The 19537-nt window shown below is 37.2% G+C and overlaps 1 protein-coding gene across 1 annotated transcript in view; it reads left to right on the top strand.

Annotated features, from left to right (window-relative positions):
• Positions 1-3713: 3713 nt before the first annotated feature.
• Positions 3714-19537, top strand: part of LOC138322344 (uncharacterized) — a 55021-nt gene continuing 39197 nt past the window's right edge. Inside the window, exons 1-4 of the mRNA XM_069266383.1 lie at positions 3714-3807; positions 7216-7336; positions 7717-7779; positions 16487-16654. Coding sequence (XP_069122484.1) covers positions 7238-7336; positions 7717-7779; positions 16487-16654 — 330 coding nt within the window. The 5' untranslated portion in view covers positions 3714-3807; positions 7216-7237. The remainder of the gene's footprint in view (positions 3808-7215; positions 7337-7716; positions 7780-16486; positions 16655-19537) is intronic.

The following is a 19537-nucleotide window of genomic DNA, read 5'->3' as shown; positions in this document are numbered from 1 at the left end:
GTTTGGTTATGGTTTCAACAAGAACATTCCATGCTTGGTTCGTTGACATGTCCTCAACCTGAATGATGTTTAGCCAGTTGACAGAGGTTAGTTCTTCGCGTATACCGTCGTAATGCCCTTTGTGATAATTCCTCCTCTCCTGTTTAGTATGATGGTCACAATGTAATACACTCAGTTTAAAAGGCAATAAAATATGGTCACTCCTTCCGATACTTGGAAGATAGTTAACATCGTTGACAATCTGTTCGTCGTTGCTAAAAACTAGATCCAGTACAGATGGATTTTGACCTTCCCTATGACCACAAGTAATTGTAAAACATACATATATATTGATAAAACATACCTGTTACCTGTTACCTCTTCTTAGACAGCGTAGTTAGCTGGTTCCAGCTAGTTGTGGCGCGTTTTGTTCAATTACTAGGTTATCGTCCGGTTGTGCCATATAAAAAACTGGGGTAAAATTTACATGGTACTGAATTCCAGTGAGTGTTCAGTCGGTTTTTTAAACGAGTTCAGAGTAGGGGCTTCTACTACGAAGTTTAGAAGGGAGTTCCACGAATCTACCACTCGCCGACTAAATATACTTTGTGTGACTTTAGTCCTGCTCTGTTTCTTAAAGAGTTTTAAACTATTACCTCTAGTACTAGCTGAAGACATTGTAAATAGCTTGTCTTTATCTAGTTTATCTATTCCATTCAGAATTTTATAGACTTCGATCACATCGTTCCTTTTACGTCTATATTCTAAGGTGGGAAGTCCCAACTTTTTAAGTCTTGAATGGTATGGTAGATCTTCAATAGAGTGAACTCTTTTAGTAGCTCTTCGTTGGACGTTTTCAAGAGCGATCTGATCTTTTTTTAGCAGTGGAGACCATACCTGGGTTGCATATTCTAAGTTAGGTCTAATTAGGCTTTTGTACATGGTTAAGAACATAGTTATATCTATATAGACAAATGTCCTGAATATTAGCCCCAGTACGCGATTTCCTTTGTTAACTGCTTGACTAACATGCTGACTAAATTTAAGTTTGTTGTCGAAAAGTACACCTAAATCTTTCTCACACTGTACCTTCTCTATTTGTTCATTTTGTGGGAAGGAATAATGCGTATCTTGTTCTAGATTACCTATATTGAGGTGTTTGCATTTTTTAGTGTTCAAGGCCATTTTCCAGTCTCTAGTCCAAGTGACTACACTGTCTATGTCTGCTTGAAGTTCTTGAGACTCAGTAGGGTTATTGTTGTTTCTAAAAATTTTAGAGTCGTCAGCAAATAATTTTATTGTGCTATGTTGGACTACTTCGGGTAGGTCATTGATATATATCAGAAATAGAACAGGACCTAAGACACTACCTTGTGGTACACCACTAGTCACATCTACAAGTCCAGAAGTTTCAACATGAATAACAACTCGTTGTTATAGGTTGGATAAGAAGTCTTCTATCCACTTCAGTACTTTTCCAGTGATATCGTAACCCTTTAGTTTTTTAAGTAGATGTTTGTGAGGGACTTTGTCGAAAGCTTTACTGAAGTCTATATAAATCGAATCGACATTACTCCCTTTGTCTATGGCTTATTCCCAGTGTTCAAGGACCTCCAATAGATTGGTAGTACAGGATTTACCAGATCTATAAAGCCATGTTGATGTTCTGTGAAGAGATGATTCCTGTCCATATGATCTACGAGCTTGTCCCTAATGATTCTTTGGAGAATTTTGCCTGGGATTGAAGTCAGACTTATTGGACGGTAATTCTCCACTTTGTTGTGATTCCCACTCTTGTATAAAGGAGTCACATTTGCAATTCGCCAGTTGTCAGTTTCCTTCGTCTTAAGATTTCCTGAATAATATTTCCAAAGGTTGTGATATTTCATTTGAAGTTTCAACAAGAAGTTTAGGATGAAAGATGTCAGGCCCTGGAGATTTATTAGGGTTTAATTTCTTTATAGTTTTTTCAATTAAACTCCTGTGGAATTCAATATCATCAAGTTCTGTTTGATATGGTCTCTCTTGGAAGTGTGGTGGGTCTTCACTTTCTGGTGGGTTAAAGACTGATCCAAAGTAGTTATTCAGCTCATTGGCGGTATCATAGTGGTTAGTGGTGTTAGTACCATCCTCTTTTACCACGTTGGTTATAGACATTCCTGTTCGTGTTTTTTCTCTGACATATTTCCAAAAGAGCTTGCTGTTATCTTTAATGTCTTGCACTAGTTTCTTTTCATAATAATAGTGTGAATGTCAAATCTGTCGTGTTGCAGTGTTCCTGGCTCTCTGATACACTTTAAAGTTATTTTCTGTTTTACAATGAAGGTATCGGACCCACTTCCGCCTTTTTTGTCGGATTGACTGCTTGGCTTCGTTGTCAAGATGGGGCTTCCAACGCTTCCTAGCTGGGAATGTCTTGTTCACGGGTATTTTATCTTCAATTAGTTTGGTTATGGTTTCAACAAGAACATTCCATGCTTGGTTCGTTGACATGTCCTCAACCTGAATGATGTTTAGCCAGTTGACAGAGGTTAGTTCTTCGCGTATACCGTCGTAATGCCCTTTGTGATAATTCCTCCTCTCCTGTTTAGTATGATGGTCACAATGTAATACACTCAGTTTAAAAGGCAATAAAATATGGTCACTCCTTCCGATACTTGGAAGATAGTTAACATCGTTGACAATCTGTTCGTCGTTGCTAAAAACTAGATCCAGTACAGATGGATTTTGACCTTCCCTATATCTGGTAGGCTTTTGGATATGTTGATATAAAAAAGTGTCTCAAACACACTCCAAGAAACGAGTAGATATATGGTTTTCTGACGTACTAGTTGTCCAGTCAGTCCAATTTATTTCAGGAAAGTTGAAATCTCCAGTGATCAGAACATGTTTTACGTTTCTATTTGACACTTCTCTCATTAAATTTGTTAGGTAGGTGAAATTTTCAGCTGTACTGTTGGGGCTACGGTAGATATTTGCATTAAGTAGCTTGTCACCATTACTCAACTTGATTTCAACAGCTAGGTACTCTTCAAAGGTTGTTGTAAATTTTACTTGCTGGACTGTGATTTGTTCCGAGATATAAATGGCTACTCCACGTCCTTCACTGTTGTTGGTGAAGCATCTAAATCCAGGTATTTTATAGAAACTGTTGTCCAGAGGGGTGAAGCATCTAAATCCAGGTATTTTATAGAAACTGTTGTCCAGAGGTGTGAAGCATCTAAATAGAGGTATTTTATAGAAACTGTTGTCCAGAGGGGTGAAGCATCTAAATCCAGGTATTTTATAGAAACTGTTGTCCAGAGGTAGTATCTTGTTCTTTTGGTGGATTTCAGTGAGTAGGATTATACTGGGTAACGATTTTTCTACAAGTTCCTGAAGTTCATCCATCTTACTAGTAGATAAAATATCTACATTTGAATAAAATACGAGAAGGTCGTTACACATATATTCATAAAACCACTTTGCTTTCATGACTTCTTTATTTTCCACACATTTGCTAATACATGTACATGTATTCGCGATCAAGTGCTCTTTTAGACAACTGCACTTTTATCAATTCCTTTAATACAATTATTCACAAAGCATTGTTATTCACATTCAAGCTCTCTTACGAAATTGCATGAAAAGTTGTATTTTACATGTTTATAATGAATTTCTATAACACACTGCTTAAGTTGTTAAGTCCCAAAAAGTTTGTTTTAACCATGTTTCTCTTTCAACTTTTATTTCAGTTGATATCTATCTGAAGGCAGAACGACCAAAAAAAGCCTTAAAATGGTGTAAGAAAACCAGAGAAAACCACAACGACAAAGAACTAGCACTCAGGTCTGTCAAAATTCTTATTTTCTATGGATTGTGTACACATGGTTTTTGGGTGTACATTATTAATTATTATTTCTTTACAAGTTAACAAATATTTCATATTATCATTTTTTACAGAAATAAAACGAGCAGCCACCAAAGAATATGTGAAACGTCATGTTTAATTACTTGATTGCGAAGAAGCCAAGTGTTACCTCCCATGTCTAATTCTATGATTAAAAGGAAGCCCAGTGTTACCTCCCCTGTTTAATTGTGATAACAGGGAAGCCCAGTGTAACTCCCCTGTTTAATTTCATGATTACATTTAAGCCCAGTGGTACCTCCCCTGTTTAATTGTGATTACATGGAAGCCCAGTGTTACCTCACCTGTTTAATTGTGATTACATGGAAGCCCAGTGTTACCTCCCCTGTTTAATTCTGTGATTACAGTGACGTCCAGTGTTACCTCCCCTGTTTAATTGTGATAACATGGAAGCCCAGTGGTACCTCCCCTGTTTAATTGTGATTACATTTAAGCCCAGTGGTACCTCCCCTGTTTAATTGTGATTACATTTAAGCCCAGTGGTACCTCCCCTGTTTAATTGTGATTACATGGAAGCCCAGTGTTACCTCCCCTGTTTAATTGTGATTACAGGGAAGCCCACTGTTACCTCCCCTGTTTAATTGTGATTACATGGAAGCCCACTGTTACCTCCCCTGTTTAATTGTGATTACAGGGAAGCCCAGTGTTACCTCCCCTGTTTAATTGTGATTACAGTGACGTCCAGTGTTACCTCCCCTGTTTAATTGTGATTACAGGGAAGCCCAGTGTTACCTCCCCTGTTTAATTGTGATTACAGGGAAGCCCAGTGTTACCTCCCCTGTTTAATTGTGATTACAGGGAAGCCCAGTGTTACCTCCCCTGTTTAATTGTGATTACAGGGAAGCCCAGTGTTACCTCCCCTGTTTAATTGTGATTACAGGGAAGCCCAGTGTTACCTCCCCTGTTTGATTGTGATTACAGTGACGTCCAGTGTTACCTCCCCTGTTGAATTGTGATAACAGGGAAGTCCAGTGTTACCTCCCCTGTTTAATTTCATGATTACAGTGACGTCCAGTGTTACCTTCCCTGTTTAATTGTGATTACAGGGAAGCCCAGTGTTACCTCCCCTGTTTAATTGTGATTACAGGGAAGCCCAGTGTTACCTCCCCTGTTTAATTCTGTGATTACAGTGATGTCCAGTGTTACCTCCCCTGTTTAATTGTGATTACAGGGAAGCCCAGTGTTACCTCCCCTGTTTAATTTCATGATTACATTTAAGCCTAGTGGTACCTCCCCTGTTTAATTGTGATTACATGGAAGCCCAGTGTTACGTCCCCTGTTTAATTCTTTGATTACAGGGAAGCCCAGTGTTACCTCCCCTGTTTAATTGTGATTACAGGGAAGCCCAGTGTTACCTCCCCCTGTTGAATTTTGATTACAGGGAAGCCCAGTGTTACCTCCCCTCCCCTGTTTAATTCTGTGATTACAGGGAAGCCCAGTGTTACCTCCCCTGTTTAATTGTGATTACAGGGAAGCCCAGTGTTACCTCCCCCTGTTGAATTTTGATTACAGGGAAGCCCAGTGTTACCTCCCCTGTTTAATTGTGATTACAGGGAAGCCCAGTGTTACCTCCCCTGTTTAATTGTGATTACAGGGAAGCCCACCTCCCCTGTTTAATTGTGATTACCCAGTCCCCCCTGTTTAATTGTGATTACAGGGAAGCCCAGTGTTACCTCCCCTGTTTAATTGTGATTACAGGGAAGCCAGTGTTACCTCCCCTGTATTGTATACTCCCCCTCCTGTTTAATTCTGTGATTACAGTGATGTCCAGTGTTACCTCCCCTGTTTAATTGTGATTACAGGGAAGCCCAGTGTTACCTCCCCTGTTTAATTTCATGATTACATTTAAGCCCAGTGGTACCTCCCCTGTTTAATTGTGATTACATGGAAGCCCAGTGTTACGTCCCCTGTTTAATTCTTTGATTACAGGGAAGCCCAGTGTTACCTCCCCTGTTTAATTGTGATTACAGGGAAGCCCAGTGTTACCTCCCCCTGTTGAATTTTGATTACAGGGAAGCCCAGTGTTACCTCCCCTGTTTAATTCTGTGATTACAGGGAAGCCCAGTGTTACCTCCCCTGTTTAATTGTGATTACAGGGAGGTCCAGTGTTGTTACCTCCCTTGTTTAATTCTGTGATTACAGGGAAGCCCAGTGTTACCCCCCCTGTTTAATTTCATGATTACAGGGAAGCCCACTGTTACCTCTGTTTAATTGTGATTGGGTAGCAGTGTACAGTAAGACCGAATAGCCATGGGTGAGATTTTTATTAAGCAGAAAGCCCCTGTTTTATTATATGCATAAAAAAATAAAAAATGTATATATCCTAAAATTGGTGAATTCAATCTAGAGAATTATATGCAGGCTTCACATTTGCATAAAGAAATTCCCCAAAACGGGTTCGAGATTAATGGTTTAGAGGGTATCCGAATGTGCGTCTCAGATGGAAAAACTCAATACTGTAGCAGCAGAAATTGATAGCCGGGGTACGAGGTAAGATAGCTCAAAAGTTTAATGATATACCTATGTCGAAATAGGCTCAGTTCCGCTATCACGGCAGTGATGCTTGGTTTTAAACTGTGCCCAAGAAAAAAAATTCTCCTAGAGGGGGTGTAATTTTGGGTTGAAAATCCCAATTTTTAGCATTTTTTCAAAAAAACAAATTTGGTTACCATGGTTTTTACAGGCTCACAAAACCACAAGAAGCAGACCTGTCCAAAAATGAACTCTGCATAACAATTGCAAATGTTGTGTAGATTAAAAATATATATACTTTTATATAGATGTCATTTAAGGTTAAAAAGCTGTGTGTACATAATTAAAGCCTGCACTTTATTTTGCTGAATTTTTCAAATCTACTGTACACTGCCACCTTGCAGGGAAGCCCAGTATTACCTCCCCTGTTTAATTGTGATTGCAGGGAAGCCCAGTATTACCTCCCCTGTTTAATTGTGATTGCAGGGAAGCCCAGTATTACCTCCCCTGTTTAATTGTGATTGCAGGGAAGCCCAGTATTACCTCCCCTGTTTAATTGTGATTGCAGGGAAGCCCAGTATTACCTCCTCTGTTTAATTGTGATTGCAGGGAAGCCCAGTATTTCCTCCCCTGTTTAATTGTGATTGCAGGGAAGTCTAGTGTTACCTCCCCTGTTTAATTTCATGATTACAGGGAAGTCCACTGTTACGTCCCCTGTTTAATTGTGATTACAGTGACGTCCAGTGTTACCTCCCCTGTTTAATTGTGATTACAGTGACGTCCAGTGTTACCTCCCCTGTTTAATTGTGATTACAGGGAAGTCTAGTGTTACCTCCCCTGTTTAATTGTGATTGCAGGGAAGCGCAATGTTACCTGAACATGAAGAAGTCAGATAAAGCTATTGAACTTCTACTGACATACTGTAAGGAGATGAGATCTTCAGGAGGGGGACCCAAAGGCATTAAATATGATGTACAGGTACAGTTCAAGTTCAAAGGTCATAGGTCACGGCTACTCAGGGGTTAATAATCTGCCGTAATCCTATAGTCTACATTGTAAGTTTTTATGTTTAAGGTACACAAATAGGCAGCCATTAGCACATCAACTGATCTCTGTACAAACTAATACAATAATAAAATCATTTGTTGGAGGACTTAAAGCCATCATACTTAATTCGTTTTCATGGGCAAATTCAACTCACTTTGCAAATATCTACTCAAGTTCCACCAATTTTGAAAGAAGTTTACATCAGTTTTAAGGCAAGGAAAAACTAACACAGTTTCGGAAAGCACACTTACGCATTTCATACTCAGGAAAAGCATACACATACATTTTATCTGTTTCTTTGTTTTTCACAGGTGATGTTAGCAAGAGCATATCTACAGAAGGACCAGAAGGATATGGCTATCACAGTATTACAGGTAAATATAGGTCTATGTAAGGTCATCACAATATTACTGGGAATTATAGGTCTATGTAAGGATATCACAGTATTACAGGAGAATATAGGTCTAAAGAAGGATATCACAGTATTACAGGGGAATATAGGTCTATAGAAGGATATCACAGTATTATAGGGGAGTATTGGTCTATAGAAGGATATCGCAGTATTATAGGGGAATATAAGTCTATAGAAGGATATCGCAGTATTACAGGGGAATATAGGTCTATAGAAGGATATCACAGTATTACAGGGGAATATAGGTCTATAGAAGGATATCACAGTATTATAGGGGAGTATAGGTCTATAGAAGGATATCGCAGTATTATAGGGGAGTATAGGTCTATAGAAGGATATCGCAGTATTATAGGGGAATATAGGTCTATAGAAGGATATCACAGTATTACAGGGGAATATAGGTCTATAGAAGGATATCACAGTATTACAGGGGAATATAGGTCTATAGAAGGATTCACAGTATTACAGGGGAATATAGGTCTATAGAAGGATATCACAGTATTACAGGGGAATATAGGTCTATAGAAGGATATCACAGTATTACAGGGGAATATAGGTCTATAGAAGGATATCACAGTATTACAGGGGAATATAGGTCTATAGAAGGATATCGCAGTATTACAGGGGAATATAGGTCTATAGAAGGATATCACAGTATTACAGGGGAATATAGGTCTATAGAAGGATATCACAGTATTACAGGGGAATATAGGTCTATAGAAGGATATCACAGTATTACAGGGGAATATAGGTCTATAGAAGGATATCACAGTATTACAGGGGAATATAGGTCTATAGAAGGATATCACAGTATTACAGGGGAATATAGGTCTATAGAAGGATATCACAGTATTACAGGGGAATATAGGTCTATAGAAGGATATCACAGTATTACAGGGGAATATAGGTCTATAGAAGGATATCACAGTATTACAGGGGAATATAGGTCTATAGAAGGATTCACAGTATTATAGGGGAATATAGGTCTATAGAAGGATGTCACAGTATTATAGGGGAATATAGGTCTATAGAAGGATATCACAGTATTACAGGGGAATATAGGTCTATAGAAGGATATCACAGTATTACAGGGGAATTTAGGTCTATAGAAAGGATAGGATGTCATCAGTATTAATAGGGGAATATAGGTCTATAGAAGGATATCACAGTATTTACAGGGGAATATAGGTCTATAGAAGGATATCACAGTATATACAGGGGAACATAGGTCTATAGAAGGATATCACAGTATTACAGGGGAATATAGGTCTATAGAAGGATATCACAGTATTACAGGGGAATATAGGTCTATAGAAGGATATCACAGTATTATAGGGGAATATAGGTCTATAGAAGGATATCAGCAGTATTATAGGGGAATATAGGTCTATAGAAGGATATCACAGTATTACAGGGGAATATAGGTCTATAGAAGGATATCACAGTATTATACAGGGGAATATAGGTCTATAGAAGGATATCACAGTATTACAGGGGAATATAGGTCTATAGAAGGATATCACAGTATTAACAGGGGAATATAGGTCTATAGAAGGATATCACAGTATTACAGGGGAATATAGGTCTATAGAAGGATATATCACAGTATTAACAGGGGAATATAGGTCTATAGAAGGATATCACAGTATTACAGGGGAATATAGGTCTATAGAAGGATGTCACAGTATTACAGGGGAATATAGGTCTATAGAAGGATATCACAGTATTACAGGGGAATATAGGTCTATAGAAGGATATCACAGTATTACAGGGGAATATAGGTCTATAGAAGGATATCACAGTATTACAGGGGAGGTCTCGGATATAGGTCACATAGAAGGGATATCACAGTATTACAGGGGAATATAGGTCTATAGAAGGATATCACAGTATTACAGGGGAATATAGGTCTATAGAAGGGATATCACAGTATTTATACAGGGGGAATATAGGTCTATAGAAGGATATCACAGTATTACAGGGGAATATAGGTCTATAGAAGGATATCACAGTATTACAGGGGAATATAGGTCTCATAGAATGGATAATCACAGAATTACAGGGGAATATAGGTCCTATTGAAGGATATCACAGTATTATTTGAATATAGGATCTATAGAAGGGATAATATTACAGGTCAATAAGAAGGATATCACAGTGATTACACAGGGGAATATAGGTCTATAGAAGGATGTCAATATGTATTATAGGGTAATATAGGTCTATAGAAGGATAGTCATAGTATTACAGGTGGAGTATAGGTCTATAGAAGGATATCACAGTATTATCAGGGGTATTAAGGGGACAGGATATCAGGAATTATAGGGGAGTATAGGTCTATAGAAAGGATATCACAGTAATTTACAGGGGAATATATAGGTCTATAGAAGGATATCACAGTATTACAGGGGAAATAAAGGTCTATAGAAGGATAAATCACAGTATTACAGGGGAATATAGGTCTATAGTAAGGATATCACAGTATAACAGGGGAATATAGGTCTATAGAAGGATGATCATAGGTATTATCACAGGGGAATATAGGTCTATAGAAGGATATCACAGTATTACAGGGGAATATAGGTCTATAGAAGGATGTCATAGTATTATAGGGGAATATAGGTCTATAGAAGGATATCACAGTATTACAGGGGAATATAGGTCTATAGAAGGATTCACAGTATTACAGGGGAGTATAGGTCTATAGAAGGATGTCACAGTATTATAGGGGAGTATAGGTCTATAGAAGGATGTCACAGTATTATAGGGGAGTATAGGTCTATAGAAGGATATCACAGTATTACAGGGGAATATAGGTCTATAGAAGGATTCACAGTATTACAGGGGAATATAGGTCTATAGAAGGATATCACAGTATTACAGGGGAATATAGGTCTATAGAAGGATATCACAGTATTACAGGGGAATATAGGTCTATAGAAGGATATCACAGTATTATAGGGGAATATAGGTCTATAGAAGGATATCACAGTATTATAGGGGAATATAGGTCTATAGAAGGATATCACAGTATTACAGGGGAATATAGGTCTATAGAAGGATATCACAGTATTACAGGGGAATATAGGTCTATAGAAGGATATCACAGTATTACAGGGGAATATAGGTCTATAGAAGGATATCACAGTATTACAGGGGAATATAGGTCTATAGAAGGATATCACAGTATTATAGGGGAATATAGGTCTATAGAAGGATATCACAGTATTACAGGGGAATATAGGTCTATAGAAGGATATCACAGTATTACAGGGGAATATAGGTCTATAGAAGGATATCACAGTATTACAGGGGAATATAGGTCTATAGAAGGATATCACAGTATTACAGGGGAATATAGGTCTATAGAAGGATATCACAGTATTACAGGGGAATATAGGTCTATAGAAGGATATCACAGTATTATAGGGGAATATAGGTCTATAGAAGGATGTCACAGTATTATAGGGGAATATAGGTCTATAGAAGGATATCACAGTATTACAGGGGAATATAGGTCTATAGAAGGATATCACAGTATTACAGGGGAATATAGGTCTATAGAAGGATATCGCAGTATTACAGGGGAATATAGGTCTATAGAAGGATATCACAGTATTACACAGGGGAATATAGGGATCTATAGGGGAAATATAGGTCTATAGAAGGATCACAGTATTACAGGGGAATATAGGTCTATAGAAGGATATCACAGTATTACAGGGGAATATAGGTCTATAGAAGGATATCACAGTATTACAGGGGAATATAGGTCTATAGAAGGATAGGATCACAGTATTACAGGTGGAATATAGGTCTATAGAAGGATATCACAGTATTACAGGGGGAGTATATAAAGGATATCACAGTATTACGGGGATACAGGGTCTATAGAAGGATATATAGTCTATAGAAGGATATCACAGTATTACAGGGGAATATAGGTAGGTCTATTGTAAGGATATCTACAGTATTACAGGGGAATATAGGTCTAATAGAAGGATATCACAGTATACAGGGGAATATAGGTCTAATAGAAGGATATCACAGTATTACAGGGGAATATATAGGTCTATAGAAGGATATCGCAGTATTTACAGGGGAATATAGGTCTATAGAAGGATATCACAGTATTACAGGGGAATATAGGTCTATAGAAGGATATCACAGTATTCACGAGGGAATACCAGGGGAATATAGGTCTATAGAAGGATATCACAGTATTATAAAGGATATCAGGGGAATAATATAGGTCTATATAAGAAGGATATCACAGTATTACAGGGGAATATAGGTCTATAGAAGGATATCACAGTATTACAGGGGAATATAGGTCTATAGAAGGATTCACAGTATTACAGGGGAATATAGGTCTATAGAAGGATTCATAGTATTACAGGGGAATATAGGTCTATAGAAGGATGTCATAGTATTATAGAATATTTCTATAGAAGGGATATCACAGTTCTTACAGGGGAATATAGGTCTAAGGAAGGATATCGCAGTATTACAGGGGAATATAGGTCTATAGAAGGATATCACAGTATTACAGGGGAATATAGGTCTATAGAAGGATATCACAGTATTACAGGGGAATATAGGTCAATAGAAGGATATCACCGTAGTATTACTAGGGATGTCATAGTATTATAGGGGAGGTCTATAGATAAGGATATCACAGTATTACAGGGGAATCATAGGTCTATAGAAGGATTGTCATAGTATTACATAGGGGAATATAGGTCTATAGAAGGATATCACAGTATTACAGGGGAATATAGGTCTATATCAGAAGGATATCACAGTATTAACAGGGGAATATAGGTCTATAGAAGGATAATCACAGTATTATTAGGGGAATATAGGTCTATAGAAGGATATCACAGTATTACAGGGGAATATAGGTCTATAGAAGGATATCACAGTATTACAGGGGAATATAGGTCTATATAAGGAAACATAGTATTATAGAAGGATTCACAGTATTACAGGGGGAATATAGGTCTATAGAAGGATATCACAGTATTACAGGGGAATATAGGTCTATAGAAGGATATCACAGTATTACAGGGGAATATAGGTCTATAGAAGGATAATATCACAGTAGGTCCTACAGGGGGAATATAGGTCTATAGAAGGATATCACAGTATTACAGGGGAATATAGGTCTATAGAAGGATTCACAGTATTACAGGGGAATATAGGTCTATAGAAGGATGTCATAGTATTATAGGGGAATATAGGTTCACATAGAAGGTCTATAGAAGGAATATCACAGTATTACAGGGGAATATAGGTCTATAGAAGGATGTCACAGTATTACAGGGGAATATAGGTCTATAGAAGGATTCACAGTATTACAGGGGAATATAGGTCTATAGAAGGATGTCATAGTATTACAGGGGAAATATAGGTCTCATAGGGAATATCACAGTATTAAGGGTATATAGGTCTATAGAAGGATATCACCCAGTATTACAGGGGAAATATAGGTCTATAGAAGGATATACAGGGGGAATATAGGTCTCATAGTATTTCACAGGGGAATATAGGTCTATAGAAGGATATCACAGTATTATAGGGGAATATAGGTCTATAGAAGGATGTCATAGAGTATTACAGGGGGATGTATAGGTCTATAGAAGGTATCATCACAGTATTTACAGGGGTGCAATATAGGTCTATAGTATTATAGGGATATAGGTCACAGTATTTCACAGGGGAATATAGGTCCTATAGAAGGATGTCATAGTATTATAGGTCAGGGGAATATAGGTCTATAGAAGGATATCACCAGTATTACAGGGGAATATAGGTCTATAGAAGGATATCACAGTATTATAGGGGAGTTTACAGGGGGAATATAGGGTCCTATAGAAGGATATCGCAGTATTACAGGGGGAATATAGGTCTATAGAAGGATATCACTCAGTATTACAGGGGAATATAGGTCTATAGAAGGATATCACAGTATTACAGGGGAATATAGGTCTATAGAAGGATATCACAGTATTACAGGGGAATATAAGGTCTATAGAAGGATATCACAGTATTACAGGGGAATATTAGAATGATATCAGGGGAATATAGGTCTATAGAAAGGATATCACAGTATTACAGGGGAATATAGTGTCTATAGAAGGATATCACAGTATTACAGGGGAATATAGGTCTATAGAAGGATAGTCACAGTATTACAGGGGAATATAGGTCTATAGAAGGATATCACAGTATTACAGGGGAATATAGGTCTATAGAAGGATTCACAGTATTACAGGGGAATATAGGTCTATAGAAGGATATCACAGTATTACAGGGGAATATAGGTCTATAGAAGGATGTCATAGTATTATAGGGGAATATAGGTCTATAGAAGGATATCACAGTATTACAGGGGAATATAGGTCTATAGAAGGATGATCACAGTATTTATGGGAGTATAGTTCACATATAGAGGGAGGATATAGGGGAATATAGGTCCTATAGAAGGATATCACAGTATTACAGGGGAATATAGGTCTATAGAAGGATTCAACAGTCACAGTATTACAGGGGAATATAGGTCTATAGAAGGAAATCACAGTATTACAGGGGAATATAGGTCTATATAGAAGGATATCACAGTATTATAGGGGAATATAGGTCTATAGAAGGATATCCTCAGTATTACAGGGGGAATATAGGTCTATAGAAGGATATCACAGTATTACAGGGGAATATAGGTCTATAGAAGGATATCACAGTATTACAGGGGAGTATAGGTCTATAGAAGGATATCACAGTATTACAGGGGAATATAGGTCTATAGAAGGATATCACAGTATTACAGGGGAATATAGGTCTATAGAAGGATATCACAGTATTACAGGGGAATATAGGTCTATAGAAGGATATCACAGTATTACAGGGGAATATAGGTCTATAGAAGGATATCACAGTATTACAGGGGAATATAGGTCTATAGAAGGATATCACAGTATTACAGGGGAATATAGGTCTATAGAAGGATATCGCAGTATTATAGGGGAATATAGGTCTATAGAAGGATATCACAGTATTACAGGGGAATATAGGTCTATAGAAGGATATCACAGTATTATAGGGGAGTATAGGTCTATAGAAGGATATCAGGATATCACAGTATTACAGGGGAATATAGGTCTATAGAAGGGATATCACAGTATTACAGGGGTAATATAGGTCCTAAATAAGGATATCACAGTATTATAGGGGAATATAGGGTATATAGAAGTGAATTCACAGTCACAGAATTAGGTTCTAGAGGGGAATATTATAGGGGTTAAATATGGTCTTAATAGAAGGATTATCACAGTAATACAGGGGAATATAGTCTATAGAAGGATATACAGTGGGAATAAAGGTCTATAGAAGGATTCACAGTATAATACAGTCTATAGGTCTTATAGAAGGATATCACAGTTATTACAGGGGAATATAGGTTCTATAGAAGGATATCACAGTATTATAGGGGGAATTATAGGTCTATTAGAAGGAAATCACAGTATTATAGGGGATATAGGTCTATCAGAAGGATATCACAAGTATTACAGGGGAATATAGGTCACTATAAGGATGTCATAGTAATATCATGGGAATATAGGTCTATAGAGGTGATATCGCAGTATAGGTCTATAGAAGGATTTGTCACAGTATTACAGGGGAAAGGATAGGTCTATAGAAGGATATCACAGTATTACAGGGGAATATAGGTCTATAGAAGGATGTCACAGTATCTGCAGTTAAAGGGGAGCTATAGGTCTATAGAAGGATATCACAGTATTATAGGGGAATATAGGTCTATAGAAGGATATCACAGTATTACAGGGGAAATATAGGTCTATAGAAGGAATGTTCACAGTATTATAGGGGAGTATAGTCTATAGAAGGATATCGCAGTATTAAAGGGATATAGGTCTCTATAGAAGGATATCACAGTATTACAGGGGGGAATATAGGTCTATAGAAGGATGTCACAGTATTATAGGGAATATAGGTCTATAGAAGGATATCACAGTATTACAGGGGAATATTAGGTCTTAAAGAAGGATATCACAGTATTACAGGGGAATATAGGTCTATAGAAGATAAAATCATGGGTAGGTCTATTATAGGGGAGTATATGTCCTATAGAAGGATCTATGCAGGATTGTCATAGTATTAGGAAGGTATATAGGTTATAGTAGGATATAACAGTTATTAAAGGTGAATATAGGTATATAGAAGGATGCATAGTATTATTGGGAGAGTATAGGTCTATAGAATGGCAGTATCGCAGTATTATAGGGGAATAATTGGTCTATAGAAGAATATCACAGTATTATAGGGGAGTTATAGGTCTATAGAAGGATATCGCAGTATTATAGGGGAGTATAGGTCTATAGAAGGATATCGCAGTATTATAGGTCTATAGCTGTGTAATATAAGCCTTCCACAATAGCCATGAATGTACTTATATTACATAACTGTAAACACCTGTAAATGTTATTACATTCCATCAATATTTCAATATTATCATAAGTTGTATGGCAACTAGTCATATTATGTTGTATGTTCACAAAAGGTAATAACCACTGGGTATGACTCGGTAAAAGGCTTACTTATGGGAAGACTTGATGGAGATATAATGACTATTATAATTATACACACAGGGCGTTTTGCGTGAAGATGAGAAGAATGTTGATGCCCTGGCAGAGTTTGCTCCCCTGATATTCCCCTATGCTCAGCCCAGTCAGAAGGATAACACTATGTCAGTGGTTCTCACACTCCTGTCAAATAACAAAGGTATGGTCATAACAATGTATGGTCCAACAACAAAGGTATGGTCATAACAATGTATGGTCATACAACAAAGGTATGGTCATACAACAAAGGTATGGTCATAACAATGTATGGTCATACAACAAAGGTATGGTCAAACAACAAAGGTATGGTCAAACTACAAAGGTATGGTCATAACAATGTATGGTCAAACTACAAAGGTATGGTCAAACAACAAAGGTATGGTCATAACAATGTATGGTCATACAACAAAGGTATGGTCAAACAACAAAGGTATGGTCATAACAATGTATGGTCATACAACAAAGGTATGGTCATAACAATGTATGGTCATACAACAAAGGTATGGTCAAACAACAAAGGTATGGTCATACAACAAAGGTATGGTCATAACAATGTATGGTCATAACAATGTATGGTCATACAACAAAGGTATGGTCATACAACAAAGGTGTGGTCAAATTACAAAGGTATGGTCATAACAATGTATGGTCAAACTACAAAGGTATGGTCATACAACAAAGGTATGGTCATAATAATGTATGGTCATACAACAAAGGTATGGTCAAACAACAAAGGTACTCATGGTCATAAACAATGGTTATGGTCATACAACAAAGTTATGGTCAAACAACAAAGGTATGGTCAACAAGGTATGACAAACAACAAAGGTATGGTCATACAAACAAAGTGTGGTCAATTACAAAGGTATGGTCATAACAATGTATGGTTCATACAACAAAAGTATGGTCAAACTACAAAGGTATGGATCAAACAACAAAGTGTATGGTCATAACAATGTAAATGGTCATACAACAAAGGTAGGGTCAAGACTACAAAGGTATGGGCCACACAACAAAAGTATGGGTCATAATAATAAAGGTATGGTCAAAACAACACAAGGTCATGGTTATAACATTAAAGGTATGGTCAAACAATATTTAAAGGTATGGGTCATAACAACAAAGGTATGGTCAACAAACTACAACAAAGATATGGTCAATACAACAAAGGTATGGTCATACATCAAAATGTATGGTCAAACAACAAAGGTATGGTCATAAATACAACAAAGGTATGGTCATACAACAAGGTATGGTCAAACAACAAAGGAATGGTCAAACAACAAAGGTATGGTCATACAACAAAGGTATGGTCATAACAATGTATGGTCAAACAACAAAGGTATGGACATACCAACAAAGTATGGTCATAACAATGTATGTCAAACAACAAAGGCATATGGTCATAACAATGTAGGTAAAACCAACAAAGTTAAAGGTTCAAACAACAAAAGGTATGGTCATAACAACGTATGGTCCAAACAACAAAGGTATGGGTCAAACAACAAAGGTAAGGTAATAAACAAGGACGGTTTGGTCAACAATCATAAGGTATGGTCAAACATCAAAGTATAGGTATGGTCAAACAACAAAGGTAATGTCAACAAAGTATGGTCAACAACAAATGGTAAGGTCAAATTACAAAGGTATGGTGGTCAAATTACATAGGTAATGGTCATGCAACAGTATGGTCAAACAACAAATGGTATGGTCCCCAGACAACAAATGTATGCGTCATAACAACATATGGTCAAACACCAAAAGTTAATGGTCAAACAACAACAAGGTAAGGTCAAACCACAAAGGTATGTCATATACAACGTATGGTCAAACAACAAAGGTATAGACTAACAACAAAGGTATGGTGCATATAACAAAGGTATGGACAAACAACAAAGGTATGGTCATACAAAAGGTAATGATGTCATAAAAATTACAGCCGTGCTACCCCAACTGAGGAACATGCGTGTATATAGAACCCCGACCGCTCTGTCGCTGACTTGTATCAATGTATTGGACTGAGTGAAGCTAGTTTTATTTATAGACTTGAGTACTGTCCCCAATCCACAGGTAAATCGCGTGCCGCTCTGGCAACATCAGCTTGTACCAAACACAATCGTAAATGTTAACAAATACCGTAAAATCTTGTGTTTACCTTACAACACCAGTGTACTTTGCACAGAGTATTTATCTTATGGCTCTCAAATGCTGGAAGAAAAATCATCTATCTACTAGTATCGGTAATATTTTGCAATTTTGGGGAAAACGAAGTCCGGGGAACCACAAGTTCAGTGTACTAAAGGTGGTAATTTCATTGCAAAATATTCCACAATTAAATACTTGACAAATTTGCACCAAAAGTTGTTGTCTTTAGAAGAATTAACAATAATTGGCACTGTGTTTTTTGTTTTCTTTTATGGACCACCGTAACTGAAAAACATGAAGATTAATCTTGCAGGAACATGTCAAAAACAATGGCATTCCTGCCGTACTCCGTACAAATGTCAATGTCTGGAGATATTAAGCACATGAATAGTTATTCAGCACTAATTGAAAAATAATATTATTTAGTTACATTAAAATTGCCACCATAAGTTTTTAAGTTGTGTTTGATGAACATTAACATACTGTACAGAGCAATTCCGATGAGCAATTACGTTTGCTTCAATAATCACATTGTGGGGGGGGGGGGGGGGGGGGGGGGGGGCCGGGGGGGGGGGGGGGGGGGGGGGATTAAACTCACTACCCTGTAACGGCACCAATCCAAGCTGATGGCTAATTAAATATAACAGTACGGTTTAAAATGCCACTAACCTTGTAGCTTGTCAGTTTTTTGCCTGTAATAATATTACAAAACCACCTTATTGAAAATCCTAAAATAAATCCCACGTGTGTTTTGGACTTTTGCACACGGCCTGCAGCCGGGAACAAAGTTTTGCCGGTTCCCTACGTAATGAGCAATAGCTAGATCTAATAAGGAGTTTCATATGCAGTTTTACCTAGAAATATTAAGATTTGTTAAAATATCTAAAATAAAGAAATACTAGTCAAGTGAATTTTTATTGCAATTTGAAGATA

The sequence above is a fragment of the Argopecten irradians genome, chromosome 4, assembly GCF_041381155.1.
Source record: "Argopecten irradians isolate NY chromosome 4, Ai_NY, whole genome shotgun sequence".
NCBI classification, from domain to species: Eukaryota; Metazoa; Mollusca; class Bivalvia; order Pectinida; family Pectinidae; genus Argopecten; species Argopecten irradians.
Note: the sequence above shows the minus strand (reverse complement) of the source record. Positions and strands in the feature narration are given on the sequence as shown.